The sequence below is a fragment of the Chrysochloris asiatica genome, unplaced genomic scaffold, assembly GCF_000296735.1.
Source record: "Chrysochloris asiatica unplaced genomic scaffold, ChrAsi1.0 scaffold00042, whole genome shotgun sequence".
Classification (NCBI taxonomy): Eukaryota; Metazoa; Chordata; class Mammalia; order Afrosoricida; family Chrysochloridae; genus Chrysochloris; species Chrysochloris asiatica.
This window is the reverse complement of record NW_006408560.1, coordinates 6,277,620-6,298,902: the sequence shown is the minus strand read 5'-3', so window position 1 is coordinate 6,298,902 and position 21,283 is coordinate 6,277,620. Positions and strand designations below refer to the sequence as shown.

The 21,283-nt window shown below is 41.7% G+C and overlaps 4 protein-coding genes across 4 annotated transcripts; 2 read left to right on the top strand and 2 right to left on the bottom strand.

Moving 5' to 3' along the window:
• Positions 1-2,769: 2,769 nt before the first annotated feature.
• BOLA1 (bolA family member 1) lies at positions 2,770-3,183 on the bottom strand. Its single transcript, XM_006861350.1, has one exon. The coding sequence runs from the start codon at positions 3,181-3,183 to the stop codon at positions 2,770-2,772; it is 414 nt and encodes a 137-aa protein (XP_006861412.1).
• A 14,305-nt stretch (positions 3,184-17,488) lies between these two features.
• On the top strand, positions 17,489-17,878 carry LOC102828263 (histone H2A type 2-B-like). Its single transcript, XM_006861698.1, has one exon. It carries the CDS (start codon positions 17,489-17,491, stop codon positions 17,876-17,878), a length of 390 nt encoding a protein of 129 aa, XP_006861760.1.
• A 160-nt stretch (positions 17,879-18,038) lies between these two features.
• On the bottom strand, positions 18,039-18,455 carry LOC102823686 (histone H2A type 2-C-like). Its single transcript, XM_006861349.1, has one exon. The coding sequence runs from the start codon at positions 18,427-18,429 to the stop codon at positions 18,040-18,042; it is 390 nt and encodes a 129-aa protein (XP_006861411.1). The 5' UTR covers positions 18,430-18,455; the 3' UTR covers position 18,039.
• Positions 18,456-18,748: 293 nt separating this feature from the next.
• LOC102823313 (histone H2B type 2-E-like) lies at positions 18,749-19,131 on the top strand. The gene has a single exon (XM_006861348.1). The coding sequence runs from the start codon at positions 18,749-18,751 to the stop codon at positions 19,127-19,129; it is 381 nt and encodes a 126-aa protein (XP_006861410.1). The 3' UTR covers positions 19,130-19,131.
• Positions 19,132-21,283: the final 2,152 nt, after the last annotated feature.

The window sequence follows — 21,283 nt, the reverse complement described above, 5'->3', positions numbered from 1 at the left end:
TTAACAACCTGCGATATGCAGATGATACAACCTTGCTTGCTGAAAGTGAAGAGGACTTAAAATATTTACTGATGAAGATCAAAGACCACAGCCTTCAGTATGGGTTGTAACTCAGTGTAAAGAAAACAAAAATTTTTATCACTGAACCAAAAAATCACATCGTGATAAATAGAAAAGCTTGGCAAAGACTTCATTTTGCTTGGATCCACTCATGGAAGCAGCAGTTAAGAAATCAAATGATGTATTGCATTAGGCAAATCTTATGCTCAAGAGCTCTTTAAGGTGTTCAAGAGTAAAGATGTCAGCTTGAAGACTAAGGTGTGTTTGACCCAAGCCATGGTATTTTCAATAGTCTCATAGGCATGTAAAAGTTGGGCAATAAATAAAGAACACCATGGAAGAAGTGATGTATGAGTTATGGTGTTGTTGAAGAATATTAAAGTACCACAGGCTGTCAAAAGAACAAACAAACCTGTGCTGGAAGAAGGACAACCAAAATGCTCCTTAGAAGCCAAGATGGCGAGACTTTGTCTCTCATACTTTGGACCTATTATCTTGATGAGGGACTAGTCCCTGGAGAAAGACATCATGCTTGGTAAAGTGGAGGGTCACTGAATATGAGGGAGCTCCCCAATGAGATGGATTGGTACAGTGGCAGCTGCAATGGGCTCAAGTGTAATGATTGTGAGGATGGCACATGACCGGGCAGTGTTTCGTTCTTTTGAGCATAGGGTTGCTATGAACCCAAATCAACTCAAAGGCACCTAACAACAACCAGATGCAATCTAGACTCTAGCCAGAAATGATCAAACTATGTTAATCAAGCATTTTTTCTCTAACATTTAAATTCTACTTCTATGTAGACATCAATAGAAAGTTGGTTATTTAAACAATACTTGGACTTTCCTGAAAAACACGATTTCATTTGGAAGGCTAAGAGAAAGTTACACAGAGTTTTCTCCATCTTTTATAATCATATTCTAGGTTTTTATCCTCTTTTCATTGATTTAATGGTTTTATTTACATGTGTATGTATGTATGTATATATATATATAAAATGTTGTTGTGAAGTGCTGTTGAGATGGTTCTGACCCTGTATAGGGTTTCCGAGGGGCAGCTGGTGAGCTTGAACTGCCGACCTTGCAGTTCAAATGGCTTTGCAATCTGGCACATTAACCCACAACACCACACCAGGACTCTCTCTATATATACTTATATCTACACATATACATATATATCTGGAGATCTGGTAGCATTGTGGTTATAAGTTCGGCTACTAACCTCAAGGTCAGCAGTTTGAAACTACCAGCTGTTCTGTGGGAGAAAGATCTTTATGCTCCCATAAGATTTATAGTCTTGGAAACCATATACAGGGTCGCTGAGTTGGAACCTACTCCATGACATACCACCATATCTGTCTGTCTATCTATCATATATCTACCTACCTACCTATGGAGTCCTGGTGTGACGCTGTGGATTAATGTGCTGGACTGCAAAGTTGGTTTGAACTGCAAGGTAGACGGTTTAAACGCACCAGTCATGCCTCAGAAACCCTATACAGGATTGCTATGGGTTGGATGTGACTACTCGACAGCACTTAAATGAAAAAAAAAAAAAAATATATATATATAGTCCTGGTATGGCATTGTAGGTTAAGCACTGGACTATATGAATATATATATGAACATATATATAGTCCTGGTATGGCACTATAGATTAAGCACTGGACTGCAAGGTTGGTTTGAACTGCAAGATCAGCGGTTCAAACTCATCAGCTGCTCCTTGGAAATGCTATGCAGGTTTGCTATAAGTTGGAACTGACTTGACAGCATTTAACAACACACACATATGGAGTCCTGGTGTAGTGCTGTGTACTAGACAGCAAGGCGGGCTAGAACCACAAGGTCAGAGGTTCAAAGTCACCAGTTGCTCCTCGGAAACCCTATACAGGGTCGCTATGGGTAGGAACTGACTCGATGCGTTAACAATGTTCAAACCGACTTGGCAGTCCAGCACATTAACCCACAGTACTGTACTAGTATATTTGTTGTCTAGTTGGTTCCAACTCATAATGGTCCCCTGTATACAACATAAAGAAACACTGCCCAATCTGGCACCATCCTAACAATCAATGTTTGAACCCATTGTTGCAGTCAGTGTGCAAATATATATTTGTGTGCAAATGTAAAGCCTGTTTGGAACTGGGCAGTGGGTTAAAAGTCTACTGCCCTATTTAGCTCATATGCCTTTGCTAAGTTTCTTCCTCCTGCATGCAACACTGTCTTATTTCAGGTTTAGTTGTGTGCTTTCCTTTAAACATTCAACTCAATTCAATTCTACTACGAAGCCCTTCCTGACTACCTCGTCTATAAGCATATTTCATCTACCAAGAACATCTGTAGCATTGATTCAACAGCACATTAATGACACAACAATGCACCCCATACAAGTTTCTATTTTAATGTACATGATTGTTTCTGACTCATCAGGCCTACTGCCTTCTCTTAGTCACAATTTAACATTTAACAACTGGACAGCTTTTTGAGAAGAGTCCAGGGCAAGAACATTAGTGAGTAGGTCTGTCTTTTTCCTGTGTTACCTTTGGCCTGAAATGAGCTGGTATCTCTAGAAAATATTTATGTGCCAGTAGAATGAGGCTCAGGCGCCCTCACCCCTTATAAGTCCCAGACTGTATTGAGGAGAGAAAGCCCCAGCAGTTTTATTTTCACTCAGCCCATTTAGATTCTGATCCTCCCCTTCCGTTGAGGCTCAGGGGGTTCCTCTAGTTTTCTTGCTTCCACCTAGGCAGGGGGGGCTCGTATCTAGTTGAGGGTTCTCCCTCCACTGGGCGGGGGTCCGTGCTTGGATGGCCAGTGCGTGCACTGGCCCCGCCAGCTCCTCCGACAGTGCATCATGGATAAGGCGGTGCCGTTGCAAAGGGCTCAGTCCCTCGAAGCGAGAGCTCACCACCGCCACACGGAAATGCGTCTCGCTGCCGGCTGGGACCGCGTGGCCGCCGCTCTCATTGCGCAGCTCCAGTACCTCGGGGTTTAACGCCTGCTCCAACTTCGAGCGAATGGCTGTTTCTACCGGACCGATGGTTCCTGATCCCGTGCTGCCCCGGGACAGAGAGATGCGACCGGCCATGGAGACCAGACGCCCGATCAGCTGTCCACTAAGCATCGGCTAAGGTAGAAACGGGGATAAAAGAGCAATAAGGCCGGGGTCTCTAGCCTGGTCAGAACCCAAGCTCACCAACTCCCTTCCCTTCCCGTGAGCCTACAGGGGCGACATCCATATCACACAGCCCTCCTGCAGGGAGTTTCCTTCAGTCCGAGCCCTCGCTACTTTTTTGTGTGGCGTGAGAGAATTTGATCCCCAGCCGCAGATATGGGAGGGTTGATTACAGGCCCACGCTAAAGGCGTGTCTATACTTAAGAAAATTTGTAAAGAATGGACCGGAAGCTGCAAAAGTAAGACATGTACCTCTCCGGTCTTTTGGTTGACCGGTGCCCTTGCCTAAATCCCAGGTTGGGCCCTTTCTACCTGCCTCACAGCCTCGGCTACCGCAGCTCCTGTTAAAGCCAGGATTCCGGACGTCCTCTATGGAAACGCAGGCCTCGCGTCCCGAGAAACGCTGGGAGTCCTTGTTACGCTAAGGTAATTGGGCACGCGCCACGTGATGCCTCGAGGGATCTTGGGAATTGTAGTTCCTCGCGACTGGGGAGGTTGTCAAGAGATTCGAATTCCACCCAATGCAAAGAAAACGGGATGCCCTGGGCGTTTGGAATTATTTGATCCATTTTATTGTAAAAGGAAGATGCAGATCATCTAGCCCAGCGCCTTTATTTTGTTGTATGTCGTCGAGTCAGTTCTGACCCATAGCGACCCTGTATAGGGTTTCTGAGGAGCAGTTGGTGAGCTTGAACCGTCGATCTTGAGAGCCAAACCGACCTGGCAGTCTCACGCATTAACCCACAACGTCACACCAGTACATATAAGAAAATGGAAGTCCGTTACATTCACTGAATATGTAATTATTGGTGTCTGATCAATACAGGGTCTCTATGAGTTGGAACCTACTCAACGGCACTTAACAACAACCTCAAAGAAATGGAGTCCTGGTGTGGCGCTGTAGGATAAGAATTAGACTGCTAACTTCAAGGTTGGCGTTTCAAACCCACTAGCCCCTCCTCGGAAACCCTGTGTCGTTGTTGAGTGTCATGGAGTCTGTTCCGACTCATAGCGACCCTGTATAGGGTTTCTGAGAAGCTGCCGGTGGATTTGAAACGCCTACCAGTGGTTCAAACCGACTTTGCAATTGAGGGCTTATCCTATAGCCTATATAGAATTGCTGTGAGTTGGAACCTACTAGATGGCACTTAACAAGAACAGCAAACTCAAAGGAAAGGAGTACTGGTAGGCAGTGGGTTAAGAGTTGAGTTGATAACTGTAAGGTCAGCAGTTCAAATCTGCCAGTCATTCCATGGAAGAAAGATGAGGCTTTCTGCTCCCTGGAATCCGTATACAGGGTCACTAAGAATCGGAACTTACTCCAGGGCACTTAACAACAAAGGAATCCTGGTGTGGTGCTATAGGATATGCACTGAACTGCTAATCACAAGGCCAGGGGTTCAATAACTCACCAGTCACTACTTTGAAACCCTATACACGGTCACTATGAGTCAGAACTGACTGGATGTCACTTAACAACAACCACCACTTCAAAGGGAGGCCTGGTGGCCCTGTGGGTTAGGCATTAGGCTGCTAACTGCAAGGTATGCAGTTCAAATCCAGCCTACCAGCTACTTCATGGGGGGAAATGAGGCTGTCTGCTCCATAAGATTTAGTCTTGGAAACCCTGTTAGGTCACTATGAGTTGGAATGGACTTGATAGCAGTGGGTGGGAACCTCAAAGGAGCCTTAATGGCACAATGGGTTGTGTTTGGACTGCTAACTGCAAGGTCAGTGGTTCAAACACTTCAGCCACACCTTGGGAGAAAAATGAGGCTGTCTGTTCTTCATAAAGATTTACAGTCTCAGAAACCCCATGAAGCAGTTCTGTTTTATCCTGGCTCACTGTCAGTGGGTAGTACATCAAAGAAAGCATAGAATATTGGAGAAAATGGTTAAGGTAGCCAACAATCTTCAATACTGTGTGGTTGTTGTTGTTAGGTGCCATTGAGTCGGTACCATCTCATAGCGACTCTATGCACAGCAGACGAGATCCTGGGCCAACCTCACTACTGTTGCCATGCTTGAGTCCATCGATGCTGCCACTTGGCCAATCTGTCTCACTAGGGGTCTTCCTCTTCCTCTCTGACCCTCTACCTTACCAAACATGATATCCTTCTCCAGTGACTGGTCCCTCCTGACAACATGTCCGGAGTATGAGAGATGAAGTTTGGCCATCTTGGCCTCCAAGGAGCATTCTGGCTGCACTTCTTCTAACACAGATCTGTTGGTTCTTTTGGCAGCCCATGGCACTTTCAATATTCTTCTCCAACACCATAACTCAAAAGCGTCAATTCTCCTATGGTCTTCCTTATTCACTATTCAGCTTTTGTATGCATATGAGGTTATTGAAAATACCATGGCTTGGGTCAGGCGCACCTTAGTCCTCAAGCTGACATCTTTGCTCTTCAACACTTTAAAAATGTCTTGTGCAGCAGATTTGCCTAATGCAATACATCGTTTGATTTCTTGACTGCTGCTTCCATGAGTGTTGATAGTTAATTCAAGAAGAATGCAGTGCTTGACAACTTCAATCTTTTCTCCATTGATAAGAATGTTGTTTATTGGTCCATTGGTGAGGATTTTTGTTTTCTTTACATTGAGATGCAATCCATACCGAAGGCTGTGCTCTTTGATCTTCATCAGTAAGTATTTTAAGTCCTTTTCACTTTCAGCAAGCAAGGTTGTATCATCTGCATATTGCAGGTTGTTAATCATTGAATACTTTAAACAAACCTCACATTATAATAGTTGCCTTTCACATTAACGTTAAATTTCACACCATATTCAATCTTATGTAGTTATAAAAATTAATTTTTACATTGACAATAAGTTTTAACATTAGCTATAACCTCACTAGCTAGAGTTTTAGCAATTCAAGCTTAAAATTGTAAGAAACATTCCAGGTGGTTTTAGTCAAGGACATTAAGGCTTTTAGAAAGCAGCTTAGGAGACAGTCAAGAGTAGTGAGAGCTTGGCAACAGAGGTAGGAATTTGATTAGAAGTTTTGAGAAATTGTTAGCATGAAAGAATTACTGCTTTGTTCTTAACTATGAAACTTTAGGGTACTTTCATGTTCTTGTTTTTATTGTTTGATCAATTATATGTATAACCAGTTATAGTAAAAATTATGTTTTTGATTGTAATCTGTAACTAATGAATCTACAGAAAGTAATAGATGTTGGTAAAGTTAGAAATTAAGATGTAGAACTTTGTTTAAAATTAACCTGACATTTTAGGGAGGATTAGAGAGAAACAGAGTCGCTCATAGAAGGCAGACGTTGTCACGGTAACTAAGGAGTAACTAAGGAGTATAGAGACACAGGAATGTTTGGTGACCTTGTGTTCCTCTTGTACCGTTGATGTAACAATATAATATTTGATTGATTTGTAACTGCTTGTACGTGACTGTTATGAGATCATAGTGTATTCTAAAAGGGATATAAGAAGCAACCATTTTGAAATAAAGAGAGTCATCAGAGAGAATCATTACCATCATCTGCCTGAGACTCAAAATGACCCATTGACTCTTTGAGAATTTTTTTATTTTTTCATTCAAGCCGACTCCACATCCTCCTCCTCAGGAGAGCCTCCTAATAATTTGCCAAGGCTGGTCCCCGGCAGTAAACCATGTGGTTGTCAGATTCAAAATGGCCAATACCAGTCCATTTCAGCTCACTAATGCCTAAGATATTGATGTTTATGTGTTCCATTTCATTTTTGACAACTTCCAATTTTCCCAGATTCATACTTCATACATTCCGTGTTCCGATGTTCAATGTATGTTTACAGCTATTTCTCTTCATTTTGAGTTGTGCCCCATCAGCAAATGAAGGTCCCGAAGGCTTTACTCCCACGGGCTTTATGCCATTCACATCATCACGGTCAACTGTACTTTGAGGAGGCAGCTCTTCCTCAGTCGCATTTTGAGTGCCTTCCAACCTGAGGGGTTCATTTTCCGGCACCATATCTGACAGTGTTTCTCTGCTATTCATAAGGTTTTCAGTGACTAAATATTCGGAAGTAGTTTGTCACTCTTTCTTCCTAGTCTGTCTTTGGAAGCTCATCTGAAACCTGTCTACCATGGGTGACCCTGTTGGTATTTAAAATACTGGTGGCAGAGTTTCAGAATCACAGCAACTCACAAGCCACCGCAGTATGACAAACTGACAGACGAGTGGTGGTGAGATGGAACTAAACTCAGAATGTTCAGGAGGCATATTACCTAGATCTGGGAGACAGAGAAATTTCCAAGAGGACATTTAGGGGAACACTCCAAGAAAGGATAGCATAAAAACTCTTTCTTCGTCTTTTTTCTTACTGAGAAGAGGGAGTAGAAAAACCTGTTGCAGTAGAATCAGTACTGGACTGTGAACCACAAGCTTGGCAGTTCAAAACCACCAGCTGCTCCTCGGAAATCCTACACAGGGTCGCTATGAGTCAGAATGGACTTGATGGTACTTAACAACAACAGGTGAAAGATAATTTGGAATTAGATTAGAAAGATGCAGTCTATAAGACTTGTTTTTAGTTAGGGCCTTATAACACTCTAATCCAGTTGAGGACGTCATGTAACTTTTTATCTTCAGTTTTCTTACGAGGGCAACGCATAGAGCCAAATTTAATGGTTATTTAGCAATTTTAAATTTCCAAGCTTCCTCACAGCTATTAAGCATGCATGCTGTATCAGTCACCAGAGGTAAACATGACAAGATAGTCTTAAATTTTGGGTCTTAAATTTTAGCAGGAGTGAAGAACCAAAGATTAAACATTTAAGTAAATAAACAAGATAATTTTAGATAGTTGTTGTTGTTATGTGCCATCGAGTCGTTTCCGACCCATAGCGACCCTGTACAGGGTTTCTGAGGGTGTAAATCTTTACGGGAGTAGAAAGCCTCATCTTTCTCCCGCGGTGCAGCTGGTAGTTTCGAACCGCTGACCTTAAGGTTCGCAGCCCAATTCGTAACCACTACGCTACCAGAGCTCCTTTAGATAGTTGTTGTTGTTGTTGTTAAGTGCCATCGAGTCGGTTCCGACCCATAGCGACCCTGTACAGGGTTTCCGATAGTAGGGAGGAAAAAATAAAAGATGGAAATATGGTGGGAGTAGTTGGAGGTAATGATTAGGGAAGGTCTCACTTGTAAAGGTGCCATTTAAAAACAAACTTGAATGACAAGTGGGAATTAACCATGCAGAGATGTAGGGGAAAAGGGTTCCAGTTGAATGGAATGGTATTCATTGAATTCTAGAGGTGTGATGCCAAGTACAATATTGCTATACTTTTGTTGTTGCCCTCGAGTTGGTTTTAACTAACAGTAACCCTACGTACAGCAGAACAAAACATTTCCCGGTCCTGTACCATCCTCACAACTGTTGTCATGTTTCAGCTCATTGTTGCAGCCACTGTGTCAATCCATCTTGTTGAGGGTCTTCCTCTTTTGGCTAAGCCTCCATTTTACCAAGCATGATATCCTTCTTCAAAGACTGGTCCCTCCTGATAACACGTCCAAAGTACGAAAGATGAAGTCTCGCCATCCTCATGTCTAATAAGCAATCCAGCCGTACTTCTTCCAAAATAGATTTGTTCGTTCTCTTGACAGTCCATGGTTTATTCAATATTCTTTTCTCCACCATAATTCAAATGCATGTATTCTTCCTTATTCTTAGGTGCTCAGTAAAGTGTATTGGATATATCCATTTACGTATAGGAAACTGCATAAATCTTAAGTGTACAGCTTAATTTAAAATATGAATACATACAAAAAGAATTGGTCAATATTCAACCATTTCAGGAGGTAGCATATATCAAGAGTCAATGGTAAATGGGTATGGGAGGAAGAATGGAATATATATAACCTACAAATATATGCGAGTTTAAAAGAGGATATTTGTACATGGGTAACTACAGGGAGGAAATGGGATAACTGTTGTTGCATGGAGGGGATTGCAATCACTGAGATGAAACAAAGTATATGATTTGCTGAATGTAAAACTGATGATCTTATCTGTAAAAATTCACAATAAAAAGCTAAAAACAAAAAAAGAGAAAGAACTAATGGTATTGAAAAAAGATGTTCAAGCTGTACTGATGGCATTTGTGAAAAATAAGGCGCCAGGAATTGACAGAATATTAATTGAAATGCTTCAACAAACCAGTGTAGTGCTGGAAGCACTAGTCTATGCCAAGACATTTGGAAGACAGCTACCTGGCCAATTTACTGGAAGAAATCCATATTGTGGCCATTCCAAAGAAAGGTAACCCTACAAAATGTGGAAATGATTTAATATAATTAATATCACACAAAAGGAAAATTTTGCAGAAGGTAATTTAAAAAACAGTTGTAGCAGTATGTTGATAGAGAGCTGTCAGAAATTCAAACCTGATTCAGAAGAGGATGTGGAACGAGGAATACCATTGTTGATGAAAAATAGATCTTGACTGAAAGCAGAGAATACCAAAAAGTCGAGTCGGTTTCAACTCACAGTGACCCTGTAAAGGGTTTCCAAGAAGCAGCTGGTGGGTCTGAACCGCTGGCCTTGTTCATAGTCCAGTGCTGATCCTACAGTGCCATACCAGGAGTCCAAAAAGATGTTTATTTGTGTATTATTGACTATGCAAAGGCATTTGACTGTGTGGATAACATGGTGAAGAATGGGAATTCCAGAACTCATAATTGTGTTCATATAGAGCCTTTACATAGAACAAGAAGCAGTTATTCAAATAGATCAAGGTGTAGTTTAAACTCAGGAAAGGTGTGTGCCACGATTGTATAGTTTCACCATATGTATTCAGTTTGTATGCTGAGCAAATAATCTGAGAAGTTGAACTATATGAAGAATGCAGCATTAGAACTGGAGGAATGCTCATTAACCACTTATGATACGCAAACGATACAACCTTGCTTGTTGAAAGTAAAGAGGACTTGAGACACTTGCTGATGAAGATCAAAGAATATAACTTTCAGTATGGATAACAATTTACCAATAAACATCATGATAAATGGAGCAAGATTGAAGTTGTTAAGGAATTCATTTTACTTGAATCCACAAGTAAACAGCTGGAAGCAGTAGTCAAGAAACCAAATGATGTATTGAGTTGAGCAAATCTACTGCAAAAGACCTCTTGAAAGTGTTAAAGAGCAGAGATGTCACTTTGAGGACTAAGGTGAGCCTGATCCAAGCGATGGTATTTTTCAATCCCTTTATATACAGGTGAAAGTTGGACAATGAATAAGGAAGACTGGAGAAGAATTAATGCCTTTTAACTGTGGTATTGGCAAAGAATATTGAAAGTACCATGGACTGTCAGAAGAACAAACAAATCTGTCTTGGAGGAAGTATAGCCAGAATGCTTCTTAAAAGCAAGAATGAACATGTCAGAAGAGACCAGTCCTTGGAAAGGGACATCATGCTTGGTAAAGTGGAGGGTAATCAAAAAAGAGGAAGACTCCTAGGATGGATTGATACAATGGCTGCAACAATGAGTTCAAACATAACAGTTATGAGGATGGCATAGGACCAGGCAGTGTTTTGTTTTGCTGTCATGGGGCTGCTACGAGTCAGAGCTGACTCGAGGGCATCTAACAACAACAAACATTAAGCTGTATCAATATTCATGTAGTTTCCTATGTGTATAATTATACTTCAATAAACAAATAAAAAATTTCAATGAGTAAATATTGAAGTAATCTGGTGAACAACAACAACAGTACTTTTTGTATATGAATATACCCATATATGCTCCTTGGAAACCCTATACAGGATTGCTATGGGTCAGACTGACACAGTGACACTTAACAACAACAACATATCAAGATAGCCCAATGAGGGCAATAAGCAACATCATGATAAATAGAGAAAAGATTGAAGTTGTCAAGGGATTGATTTTACTTGCATTCACAATCAACGCCCATGGAAGCAGCAGTCAATAGACCATACAATGTATTGCACTGGGCAAATCTGCTGCTGCAAAATTTTTTTTTTACAAAAACTTTTTATTGTGAATTGAGTAAAAATTTACAGAATAGCTCATCAGTTTTACATTCAACAAATCATATACTTTGCTTCATTACAATGTTTGTAATTCCCACTATGTACTAACAGCAGTATTTACGTCTACTCACTTTATTGCATTTCTCCCTGTGTCTCCTGTCATCTTTCCTCTGCTAACTTCCCTCTTGTTGTATATTGCATGCTGCATCACCCATGCTAACGTGTTTACCCTCTAGCCCGTGAATAATTTTCCCGCCTCGTTCTCCCATCTGTCTGTCCCGCAACCATCATAGATTGTTTCTTTTATCAAGAAAAACTTTTCTTAACTTTTTACAACATTGGTCTCATACAATATCTGTCCTTTTGTGATTGGCTAATTTCACTCAGCATAATGTCCTTCAGGTCTATCCAAGTTGTGAGGTGTTTCCAAGATTCACTGTTATTCTTCAATTCCCGTGGTATTTCAATGTGTGTATGTACCGAAGTTTGTTTAACCACTCTTCTGTTACTGGGCATTTAAGTTGTCTCCACCCTTTTGATATCTCTCTTGTAGACAAGACATGAAAAGATCCTGTTTTCTTATCCATTGTCTCTCTAGGTCTCTTGACTGGTGCATTTAATACATTTACATTCAGTGTAATTATCAGAGGCTTTCTACTCCCGTAAAGATTTACACCCTCGGAAACCCTGTACAGGGTCGCTATGGGTCAGAACTGACTCGACGGCACTTCACAACAACAACAACAACAAATGAGTTGATTGCTATCATTTTTCTTTTTGTGTGTGTGATGATGCTGGTTTCTTTGTTCCACATAATGTTCTGTGCTGAGTTAATTTTGTTTGTAGATTTTCTTTTCATTTTTATTTCTGTTATGTTAAATGTTTACTAAATCTTTCCGATTTTCTTCTTTTAAAAATTTTGATATATTAATTTTCTTAGAGGTTCCCCTGTAATTTATTAAAATTTTCTCCTTTTAAAGCAGTCTTTTATCTTGAAATCTACTTGGCTTCATTGCCATTTGGAAGTTCTGTATCAACACTATACTCTCTCTCTCTTTTTTTTTTTAGGTCTCTCTGAATTTTTAATTATATTTTGTTCTGGGCCAAAATTTCAAGATTTTCTTTTTATTATCTGTTTAACTTACTTGCTTTTCTTTTCTTAATACTTAGGTCATTTTAAATATAAAAAACCACATATGTTTTAGCTAAATTTATGAAATTCTGACATTGTTTTTTATTTTATTATGTGTACCCAATTTTGCCATTTTATTGACCAGAGTTCTCCTTCCACAGAAACAGAATCAATACATACATTCCTCTGCACACACATACTGTATGAGAGAGAGATTGAATGATTTTAAAGAATTGGATCATATAATTGTAAGGGCTGGCAAGTCCAAAATCTGTAGGGCAGGCTGGCAGGCTGGCAGGCTGGCAACTTGGCAGAATTTCTATGACGCAGGGTTGTTTTTTTTAAAGCTTTTATTGTGAATTGAGTGATATTTTACATGGGAGAACATCAGTTTTGCACTCAACCAATCATATTTTGTTTTATTGCAATGCTTATAATCCCTCCCATGCACCGTCAGTTAACAGGATTTGCCTCTTTTTTTTTTTTTTTTGATGTACACAAAAATACGCAGGAATATATAATTATTTAAACAATCAAAGTGCATATTCAGCAAGCCAGCCTCCAAGCTGCTAGCACACAGCCTTTCTCTTTTCATGAGTCTAGAGTCCTCAGCTGCTCTATCTCTCCATGTTATCACCTCTGCCTCCATCTCTGTTGTCTCTGCTGCTCTGGTTAGGAGCCCATGTTCTGCTCATGCTCTTCTCTCTTGATGGTCCTAGGGTCCTCTGTTCCTGGAATGTAAGATTAACTACTCCTCCTTTTTTGTTACACAACTTCTACCTTTACAGTTGTGACAATTGCAATTAGTCATGATAATAATTACTCACTATTGAATCAAAAGAATCTTATTCCCATCTCCTTTCACCAGACCCATCTAGACAAGATGAAAACTATTCAGTGGGAATTCTACCTTACCCTGCTCACTTTGAAACTGAACTCCCTCTTGAAAACCTGTAAGCCATCCACTTTGTGCCTTTATAGCACACACACACACACACACACACACCATTTTAGTTAGGTAGCTAATGTCTAAGTTGCCTGACCCTATTAACCATATGTACTGAGGGGATATGCTTGATCCTTGATATGAAGAGTCCTTCCCTCTCAGTTGGTATTTAGAGCTACTACAACCATAAGTAAAGGTTCCCCTCTTTTTGTTTTGTAGTTGACTTTATTATAAATTGGTATCTCTAGTTCCCTATTTTCATTCTTGTAGGTTTGTTTTACTTCTAATACTTTTATATCTGGATTAAGTTCTGGGTGGTGGTGTCATGTATGGTAATCTCAGGTTGTTGGTTCTCAGTCCAAAGAACATCCTTTAGCATTTTTTTTTTTTGTAAAGTAGGTCTGGTCATTACAAATTCCTTTAATTTCTGTTTAACAGGATATGTCCTAATTTTGTGGTTGCATTTGAGGGACAGTTTTGCTTGGTATATGATTCTTGGTTGGCAATTTTATTCTTTTAGAGTTTTGTATATGTCATCCATTGCCTTTTTGCCTGTATGGTTTCTGCTAAGAAATCAGAGTTTAGTCTTACTGGTTCTCCTTTGTAGGTACCTTTTTGTTTTTCCTGTGCTGCTATCATAATACTTTCTTTGTCTTTGGTTTTGGAAAGTTTGATTATGATATGTGTTGGTGATTTTCTTCTGGGATCTATGTTGTTTGGGGGTTGATTCAGCTTTTTGTATGTTTATCTTCTCATCTTTCATGATATCAGGGATGTTTTCTTCCAACAATTCTTGGACAATTTCCCTTGTGCTTGTTGTCTCTGGAACTCCGATTAGCTGTAAGTTGTTTTTCTTCATGGTGTCTCACATAACTATTAAGATTTCTAAAGATTTTTTCATTCTTGTCTGATTGTTCTAGCATCATAGTGTCCAGAGATTTATTTTCAAGCTCAATAATTCGGGTTTCCATTACTTCACATCTACTCTGTCCTTTCAATGTATTGACCATTTCTGAGATCTTATTATTAACAATCTGGATTTCTAATTGCTGCTTTTGATTTGTTTCAAAATTTGTTTTTATTTTGTCTGTTTATTCTTGTAGTGTTTTCCTAAATTCTTCTGAAGTTTTTTTTTCTGTGTTTTCCTAGCTTTCTTCAATCTTTGTCTGTCAGTCTTCTGAAGGTACCTAAATATCACTCTTTTGAATTCTTTTTCATTTAATTCCATTACCTTATCTTCCTCTGAAATGTTTTCTGCCTTTGCATCTTGGTTATTTATTTGAGCCATTCTTTCATTTCTTCTGTTGTTTCCAGATAGTGTGGTATTGGCATGTCTGTATTTAAGTGATGACTGAAATGTTGATGTGTTCTTAGGCTCTCACCAACTGTCTACTGTGGGTGCAGTTAGAGAATAGAAGTATGTACTTAGTTCTCCATTTGTGCACCTCAGTTTAGGGTGGGTTTGGCTGGTGTTGGTTGTTGCTTACATTGATCAGGTGGTATAGGAGCTGGTATTGGCTCTTACTCTGTTGGTGGCTAGGCTGCATTGGCATGGTTGCTGTCGCTTGTCTGGTACGTAAGAGAAAACCCTTCCCCACGCCACAGGAGAAAACAAAACAGTATAAGTAAACAAGGAACCAACAACTAAAACAAAATAATAAAGAGAAAAATAAGGGATAAAAACAGACAGCAAACAGAGAAAAAGTATATAATAACTATAAAGACAAAAGAGGGACAGGAAAACGGAGCTATACAAAGACAAAAATAAGAGTGGAAATGAAAGGAAGAAATTTTTTAAAAAGGGGGAGCAAGGGGGTGAAAATTATTCACAGGTGAGAGGGTAGACACATGTTAACATGGGTGACAGGGCAGACAATGTATCACAAGAGGGAGGTTAGCAGAGGAAAGATGAAGGTAGTGGGAGACACAGGCAGGAATGCAATTGTTAAAGTGAATGAAGGTAAACACTGTTAACTGTTGGTGCATGGAGAGGATTGCAATCATTGTAATGAAGCAAAGTATAAGATTTTTTCAATGTAAGACTGATGATTTGCTCTGTAATCCTTTACTTGTTCACAATAAAAAGTAAAACAAAACAAAACAAAAACCAGACACCAAAGCAGCTCAACAAAGCAGTGCAGCTGGTCCCTGCCTCACACTGGTGTGGTTTCCAACAATGTGGCTCAGAACTCCCAGAAAGCAGGGTCTGTCTCTGTGTTAGGGGTGGATGAGGATGGGAGCTGATCACCAGGGAAGTGTTGGGTGGGAAAGAAGGAATCTTACCTTTCCAGTCACCTGTTGAATCTGCTGTGCCAGGCCACCTTCTGTTGTCAAAGTTATTCACAAATGTTCAAGATGGTTGCACCCTACCTGGCCAGCAGTTCATGCTTCCCCTCCCAGCAAGTACTTAATCCACTTGTTGAACTTTTCCTCTGAAGTTCAGGATTCCAGAATCTTCATTTGTTTCTGTTTTATTTGATCTTTCATGTCATTGGTGTAGAGAGGGTCGGTGTAATGTGTCTACCTAGCCCTCCAAAAAAACTTCTTTAAAGTGTTAAAAAATAAAGATGTCACTTTTAAGACTAAGGTGCAGGTGACAGACAAGCCATGGTATTTTCAATATGCATGCAAAAACTGGTTAGTGAGTAAGGAAGACTGTTGAAAAATTGATGCATTTGAATTATGGTGTTGATGAAAAATATTAAATGTATCATGAACTTCTAGAAGAAGGAATAAATCTCTGTTGGAAGAGGTACAGGTAGAATATTCCTTGGACATGATGGTGAGACTGTCACATATCTGTTTAATATGGCATCAGGAGAGACCAGTGTCAGAGGAAAGACATCATGACCATTCAGTGAAGAATAGGAAGACCCTTAGATTGACAGTGACTGCAACAGTGGGTTCAAACATAGCAATGGTTGTGAGGATGGCACAGAATCAGGCAGTGTTTAGGTCTGCTGTACGTAGGGTCACTAGGTGTCAGAACCAACTTGACTGCACCTAGCAATACGTACGATACGAGGATTCTGGTTTGGGTACCTATAGGGTTGTTGGTGCAATTCAAGGAAAAAAAGAGAGAGAAGCGTGGGACTGTTTGGATGAATTCAGTTTGGGTAGGTACTGCTGGAAGCACTTGTTGAGACAAATCGGCTTAAGTGTTCTGTAATCAGCTAGGCATAGGGCCTGAACAAATTTAGACGTTAGCTGAAAGCATGTAAGTAGGAAAGATTCCTCAGGAAGGGTGAAGAATGTTGAGGAAAGCAAAGACAGGCAATGGATAAGTGCATTTCGGTAAGGGCAGGATAAGGAATGTCTGAGGTAAGAGGACAAACTGGAGGGCGAACTTTTAAAATCAAGAGACTGTTTCAAGAGGTATCGGACGCCTCCTGCAGGTCTAAAAGAACGATGAATTTATTCAGCACTTGGTCAAACCGATCCCGGGAGACAGAAGCGCAGGTGGGCGGAAGCCCCAAGGCAGCCAAAGTCTGAATTGGTAAAAAAGGAGTCCTTAGGATTCTTTCAAGAAATTTGGCTGTGACAAGCCAAAAAGGGAGGGGCTTGGAGGATAATTTAGGGTTCAAGGTATAATCGAATTTGCAGCGTAGTGGTTACGAATCGAGCTGCAAACCTCAAGGTCAGCAGTTCGATACTACTAGATGCTCCGCAGGAGAAAGATGAGGCGTTCTGCTCCCGTAAAGATTAACAGCCTCGGAAACCCTGTGTAGGGTCGCTGAGTCAGAACCGACTCCACGGCACACAACACCACCCTTGAATGGAAGTAACTGTTTGCATCTGCTTGAGACCCTCTGCAGTCTTTACCGCCCCTTGTTGGTATTTCCCTGCTTTAAATTGGGAAAAATACCTACAAATTGCCAGTTACTAAAAAAGAAACAGCGTTTTGTTTGAAAGCCGCCTAGCTTTAAAAACCCTGCCATGCAAATATGAGGCTTTAATGTGGCTCCCAGTGATTGGTAGGTTCTCACGAAATCCGTCATTTCTTCTTGCAGGATGCAAAGGAAGAGTCTGTTTTTTGCTTTCCCATTGGCTGTTTATCCGGACCCTTTCAGCCAATCAAACTACTTCCTTTCACCCCTCCCGATAGGGCTTATAAATTACTTCAAATTGGCGATCCTCTCCACAGCCTTTTTGAAAAAGAGGTTGTAACTACATTTGTATCTATAATGTCAGGACGTGGAAAGCTGGGAGGCAAGACTCGCGCCAAGGCCAAGTCGCGCTCGTCCCGCGCTGGCCTTCAGTTCCCGGTGGGCCGAGTCCACCGCCTTCTCCGCAGAGGGAACTATGCCGAGAGGGTGGGGGCCGGCGCGCCAGTTTATATGGCGGCGGTGCTAGAGTACCTGACGGCGGAAATATTGGAGCTGGCAGGCAACGCTGCCCGCGACAACAAGAAGACGCGCATTATTCCTCGCCATTTGCAACTGGCCGTGAGAAATGATGAAGAACTCAACAAGTTACTCGGGGGTGTCACTATTGCCCAGGGCGGCGTCTTGCCAAATATCCAAGCTGTCTTGTTGCCCAAAAAAACGGAGAGCCACAAACCTGGCAAGAAGTAGAAGAGGTTTGGGTACTACCCTCACTCACACCAAAAGGCTCTTTTAAGAGCCACTAAAGTGTCAAATTAAGGGCTGACCACAAAACAGCGCATTAGCTCTTTCTTTGAAAACTTGGGTGGCTCTAAAAAGAGCCTTTGTTCTTTGGCTTATTGTCAGAAACTTCATTTGCTTTTGGCTTTGTGGCTTTCGGTTTTCTTTGGTAATAGTACAGCCTGGATGTTGGGCAAAACGCCGCCCTGGGCGATGGTCACTTTGCCTAACAGCTTGTTCAGCTCCTCGTCGTTGCGGATGGCCAACTGGAGGTGGCGAGGGATAATGCGGGTCTTCTTGTTGTCGCGGGCAGCGTTGCCTGCCAGCTCCAGGATTTCCGCCGTCAGGTACTCCAGAACCGCTGCCATATAGACTGGCGCGCCAGCTCCCACCCGCTCAGCATAGTTGCCTTTGCGGAGAAGGCGGTGGACTCGGCCCACCGGGAACTGAAGACCAGCGCGGGACGAGCGCGACTTAGCTTTGGCGCGAGCCTTGCCTCCCTGCTTTCCACGTCCCGACATTGCAGAAACCAAGACCACACAGAAACAACCCTAAAACCTCGCAACAAAACAGAGTAATGTAAATGGCAATGAGAAAGCTTTTATAAGCTTTCCCAGGGGTGGGGCCAGAAACGAGGTTTTCATTGGTCCTAAATTGGCTTCTGAAGCGGCCAATAAAGTCAACAGTCGTAGTTGTTACGTAGCTACTACTGACAACGAAAGCTTACTATTTGGACCAATGGAAACGAAAGAGTTTTAGAGACCTAATTTGCATAAGATAGTTATAAAATGATCAGGTCCGCCCATTCACATACTTTTCTTAGTTGTATTGTGTTACACAATGCCTGAGCCTGCGAAATCCGCTCCCGCTCCTAAGAAGGGCTCTAAGAAAGCCGTCACCAAGGCCCAGAAAAAAGATGGTAAGAAACGCAAGCGCAGCCGCAAAGAGAGCTACTCCATCTACGTGTACAAAGTGCTGAAACAGGTCCATCCTGACACCGGCATCTCGTCCAAGGCCATGGGCATCATGAACTCCTTCGTCAACGATATCTTCGAGCGCATCGCCGGCGAGGCGTCCCGCCTGGCGCATTACAACAAGCGCTCGACCATCACGTCCCGGGAGATCCAGACTGCTGTGCGCCTGCTGCTTCCTGGCGAGCTGGCCAAGCACGCCGTGTCCGAGGGCACCAAGGCCGTCACCAAGTATACCAGCTCCAAGTGAGTCCCTTACCGGGACGCGGTTCTCAACGAGTTGCCGGTCTCTGCTCCAAAGGCTCTTTTCAGAGCCACCACGTAATCACCAGAAAAAAGAGCTTTATTCACTTACCATTTAACATACTTGTCACCAAGTAAGCTATTGTAGCCATTTACAGATGTCATACGTAGCTTTTAAGACCTTTGGATGGTCCCAGCGCGTGACTGGCTTTGATTTTGAATCTAGGATGCCTTTTAACCACTTCGTGTGTTGAACCGAGTCAGGTGTAAATGAAAGTATCCGAATTGACCACCAGTCTATACGCTATTAGACTTAATGATGTGACGCTGGTAGGATCGGCACTGGACTGGGAACCACAAGGTCAGCAGTTCAACTCCACTAGCTGATTCTCAACTATACGGGGTCGCTATGGGTCGGAACTGATTAACGGCACTTAACAACACTATTGTACCTTGGCGGATTTGTTGGGGTATATAATTGATGTTCTAAAATGAAATGTCTCGGCTGGTTCTCTTAAAAACAAAACAAAAACGTCCTTAGGGGAACAAGTGTGGGTCCCGTGAATAATAAAGACAAAGGTTTACTTAAGACAAAAATGTTCCCAAGAGACGGGTAGCGGTTTGCTTGTATCGCCAGTTCTGCGCTGCAAGGTGGCTGTTTGCGGAACTGAGGGCGGAGCTGGCGTGTCCGAGTCTCTGCTTTCCTCTAATTGGAGGAACAGATATTTAAAATCTAACTGCTGGAATTGATAGACTGGGTTTGCCCGCTTTCTTCAGCTCGTTAAAATCCAAATTATTTCTGGTTTGTGGATCATTTTTTGCATTTAAGTCTATCTTTGCTCGGAATGCTGCGTCACTGCAGCGACACCAGGACACCAGACACTGATCATTTAGATCTGGGCTCGAGAGTCACTTTGCAGAGACCCGGATCTCCTATTCAGGGATTTGCATTCCTTTTGTGCTTATGCGTTTTATCTTCCTCGTATCCGGCTGTCTGAAGTTGCCTAGTTCGTTTGTTTTCTTGCAACCAGCTTGCAAGTCCTCGAAAACTAGAAACTTTATTGGCCTGATTCTCCACTGCAGCTTCATTGTCAATCAGTACCTGACACATGTTAAGTGCCGTAGAGTCGCAACCCAGTACAGGGGTTTCCAAGGGGCAGTTGATAGGTTTGAACCGCTGACCTTGCGGTTATCAGTCCAGGTTTATTCTAAAGCTCCACAGCAGGACTTCATTGTTGTTAAGTGCCAGCGAGTCGGTTCCAACCCATAGCAACCCTGTATAGGTTTTCCGAGGAGCAGCTGGTGAGTTTGACTTTGCGGTTCAAACTGACTTTGTGATTCAAACCGACTTTGCAGTTGCGCAGCACCCTAGTGACTCAAACACTGCTGAATGAATATTTGTTGAATTCATTTCTCCATTCCCACTCTTAATTGCTTCCTTTGATGTGGAAGGGTACGGTTTCTTTCCAGTAGATGTCTCTAGAGGCACGATGAGAATGGAAATGTTTTTGGAGTTCCCCAAGACACTTCCTAGTCACCTGAACACAACTACTGGGAGGGGCCTGTGTTAAGATTATTTTTGCCCTAAAGGAGATGTGGCAATGGTTGTTAAGTGCCTACAGTTGTTAAGTGCTGTGGAGTCCGTGGCAACGGTAAGTTTCAGGCTACAGTAACCTCTTCAGTATTTTCATTAAAATCAGAGTGTGTGTCTCTGGAAAGCAAAATTAGCTTTTCCCCACTTTCTCCTTTTCTGTCTCCCTCTGCTATCCTAATTCTCTGTTCTCCACTGAGATGAGATTTTAATTTACATGATTACATTTGCTGTTCTGGAGATTCTATGAGGCAGGCAGGACTGCATGGCTAATGCCCCCTTTTTTTTACAGATGAGGTTGTGAGAAGTTAAGTGATTGGTCCAGAACCATATAGCTAGCATTGCCCACCTGTTGTGCATCATTAGTTGTGAGGACAATCGCATTTTAATTTTATGTTGTGACTTTCCAAACCTTGATTTTACTGAAGACTGACAGGCACCTCTGCTTTTGACTAAGGAGTTTTGGAGTTATTGCAAAGATTTCAGGAATCCAAATTCATTCCAGACATTATTGTATGTCTCCCACACATGTGTTTTCAAACGTGTAGTTGCTATTGTCATTAATAAAGT

Bases quoted from the DNA above. Each gene is read 5' to 3' on its own strand.
- BOLA1 (XM_006861350.1), bottom strand. From the start codon at position 3,183: ATGCTTAGTGGACAGCTGATCGGGCGTCTGGTCTCCATGGCCGGTCGC.
- LOC102823686 (XM_006861349.1), bottom strand. From the start codon at position 18,429: ATGTCGGGACGTGGAAAGCAGGGAGGCAAGGCTCGCGCCAAAGCTAAG.
- LOC102823313 (XM_006861348.1), top strand. From the start codon at position 18,749: ATGCCTGAGCCTGCGAAATCCGCTCCCGCTCCTAAGAAGGGCTCTAAG.
- LOC102828263 (XM_006861698.1), top strand. From the start codon at position 17,489: ATGTCAGGACGTGGAAAGCTGGGAGGCAAGACTCGCGCCAAGGCCAAG.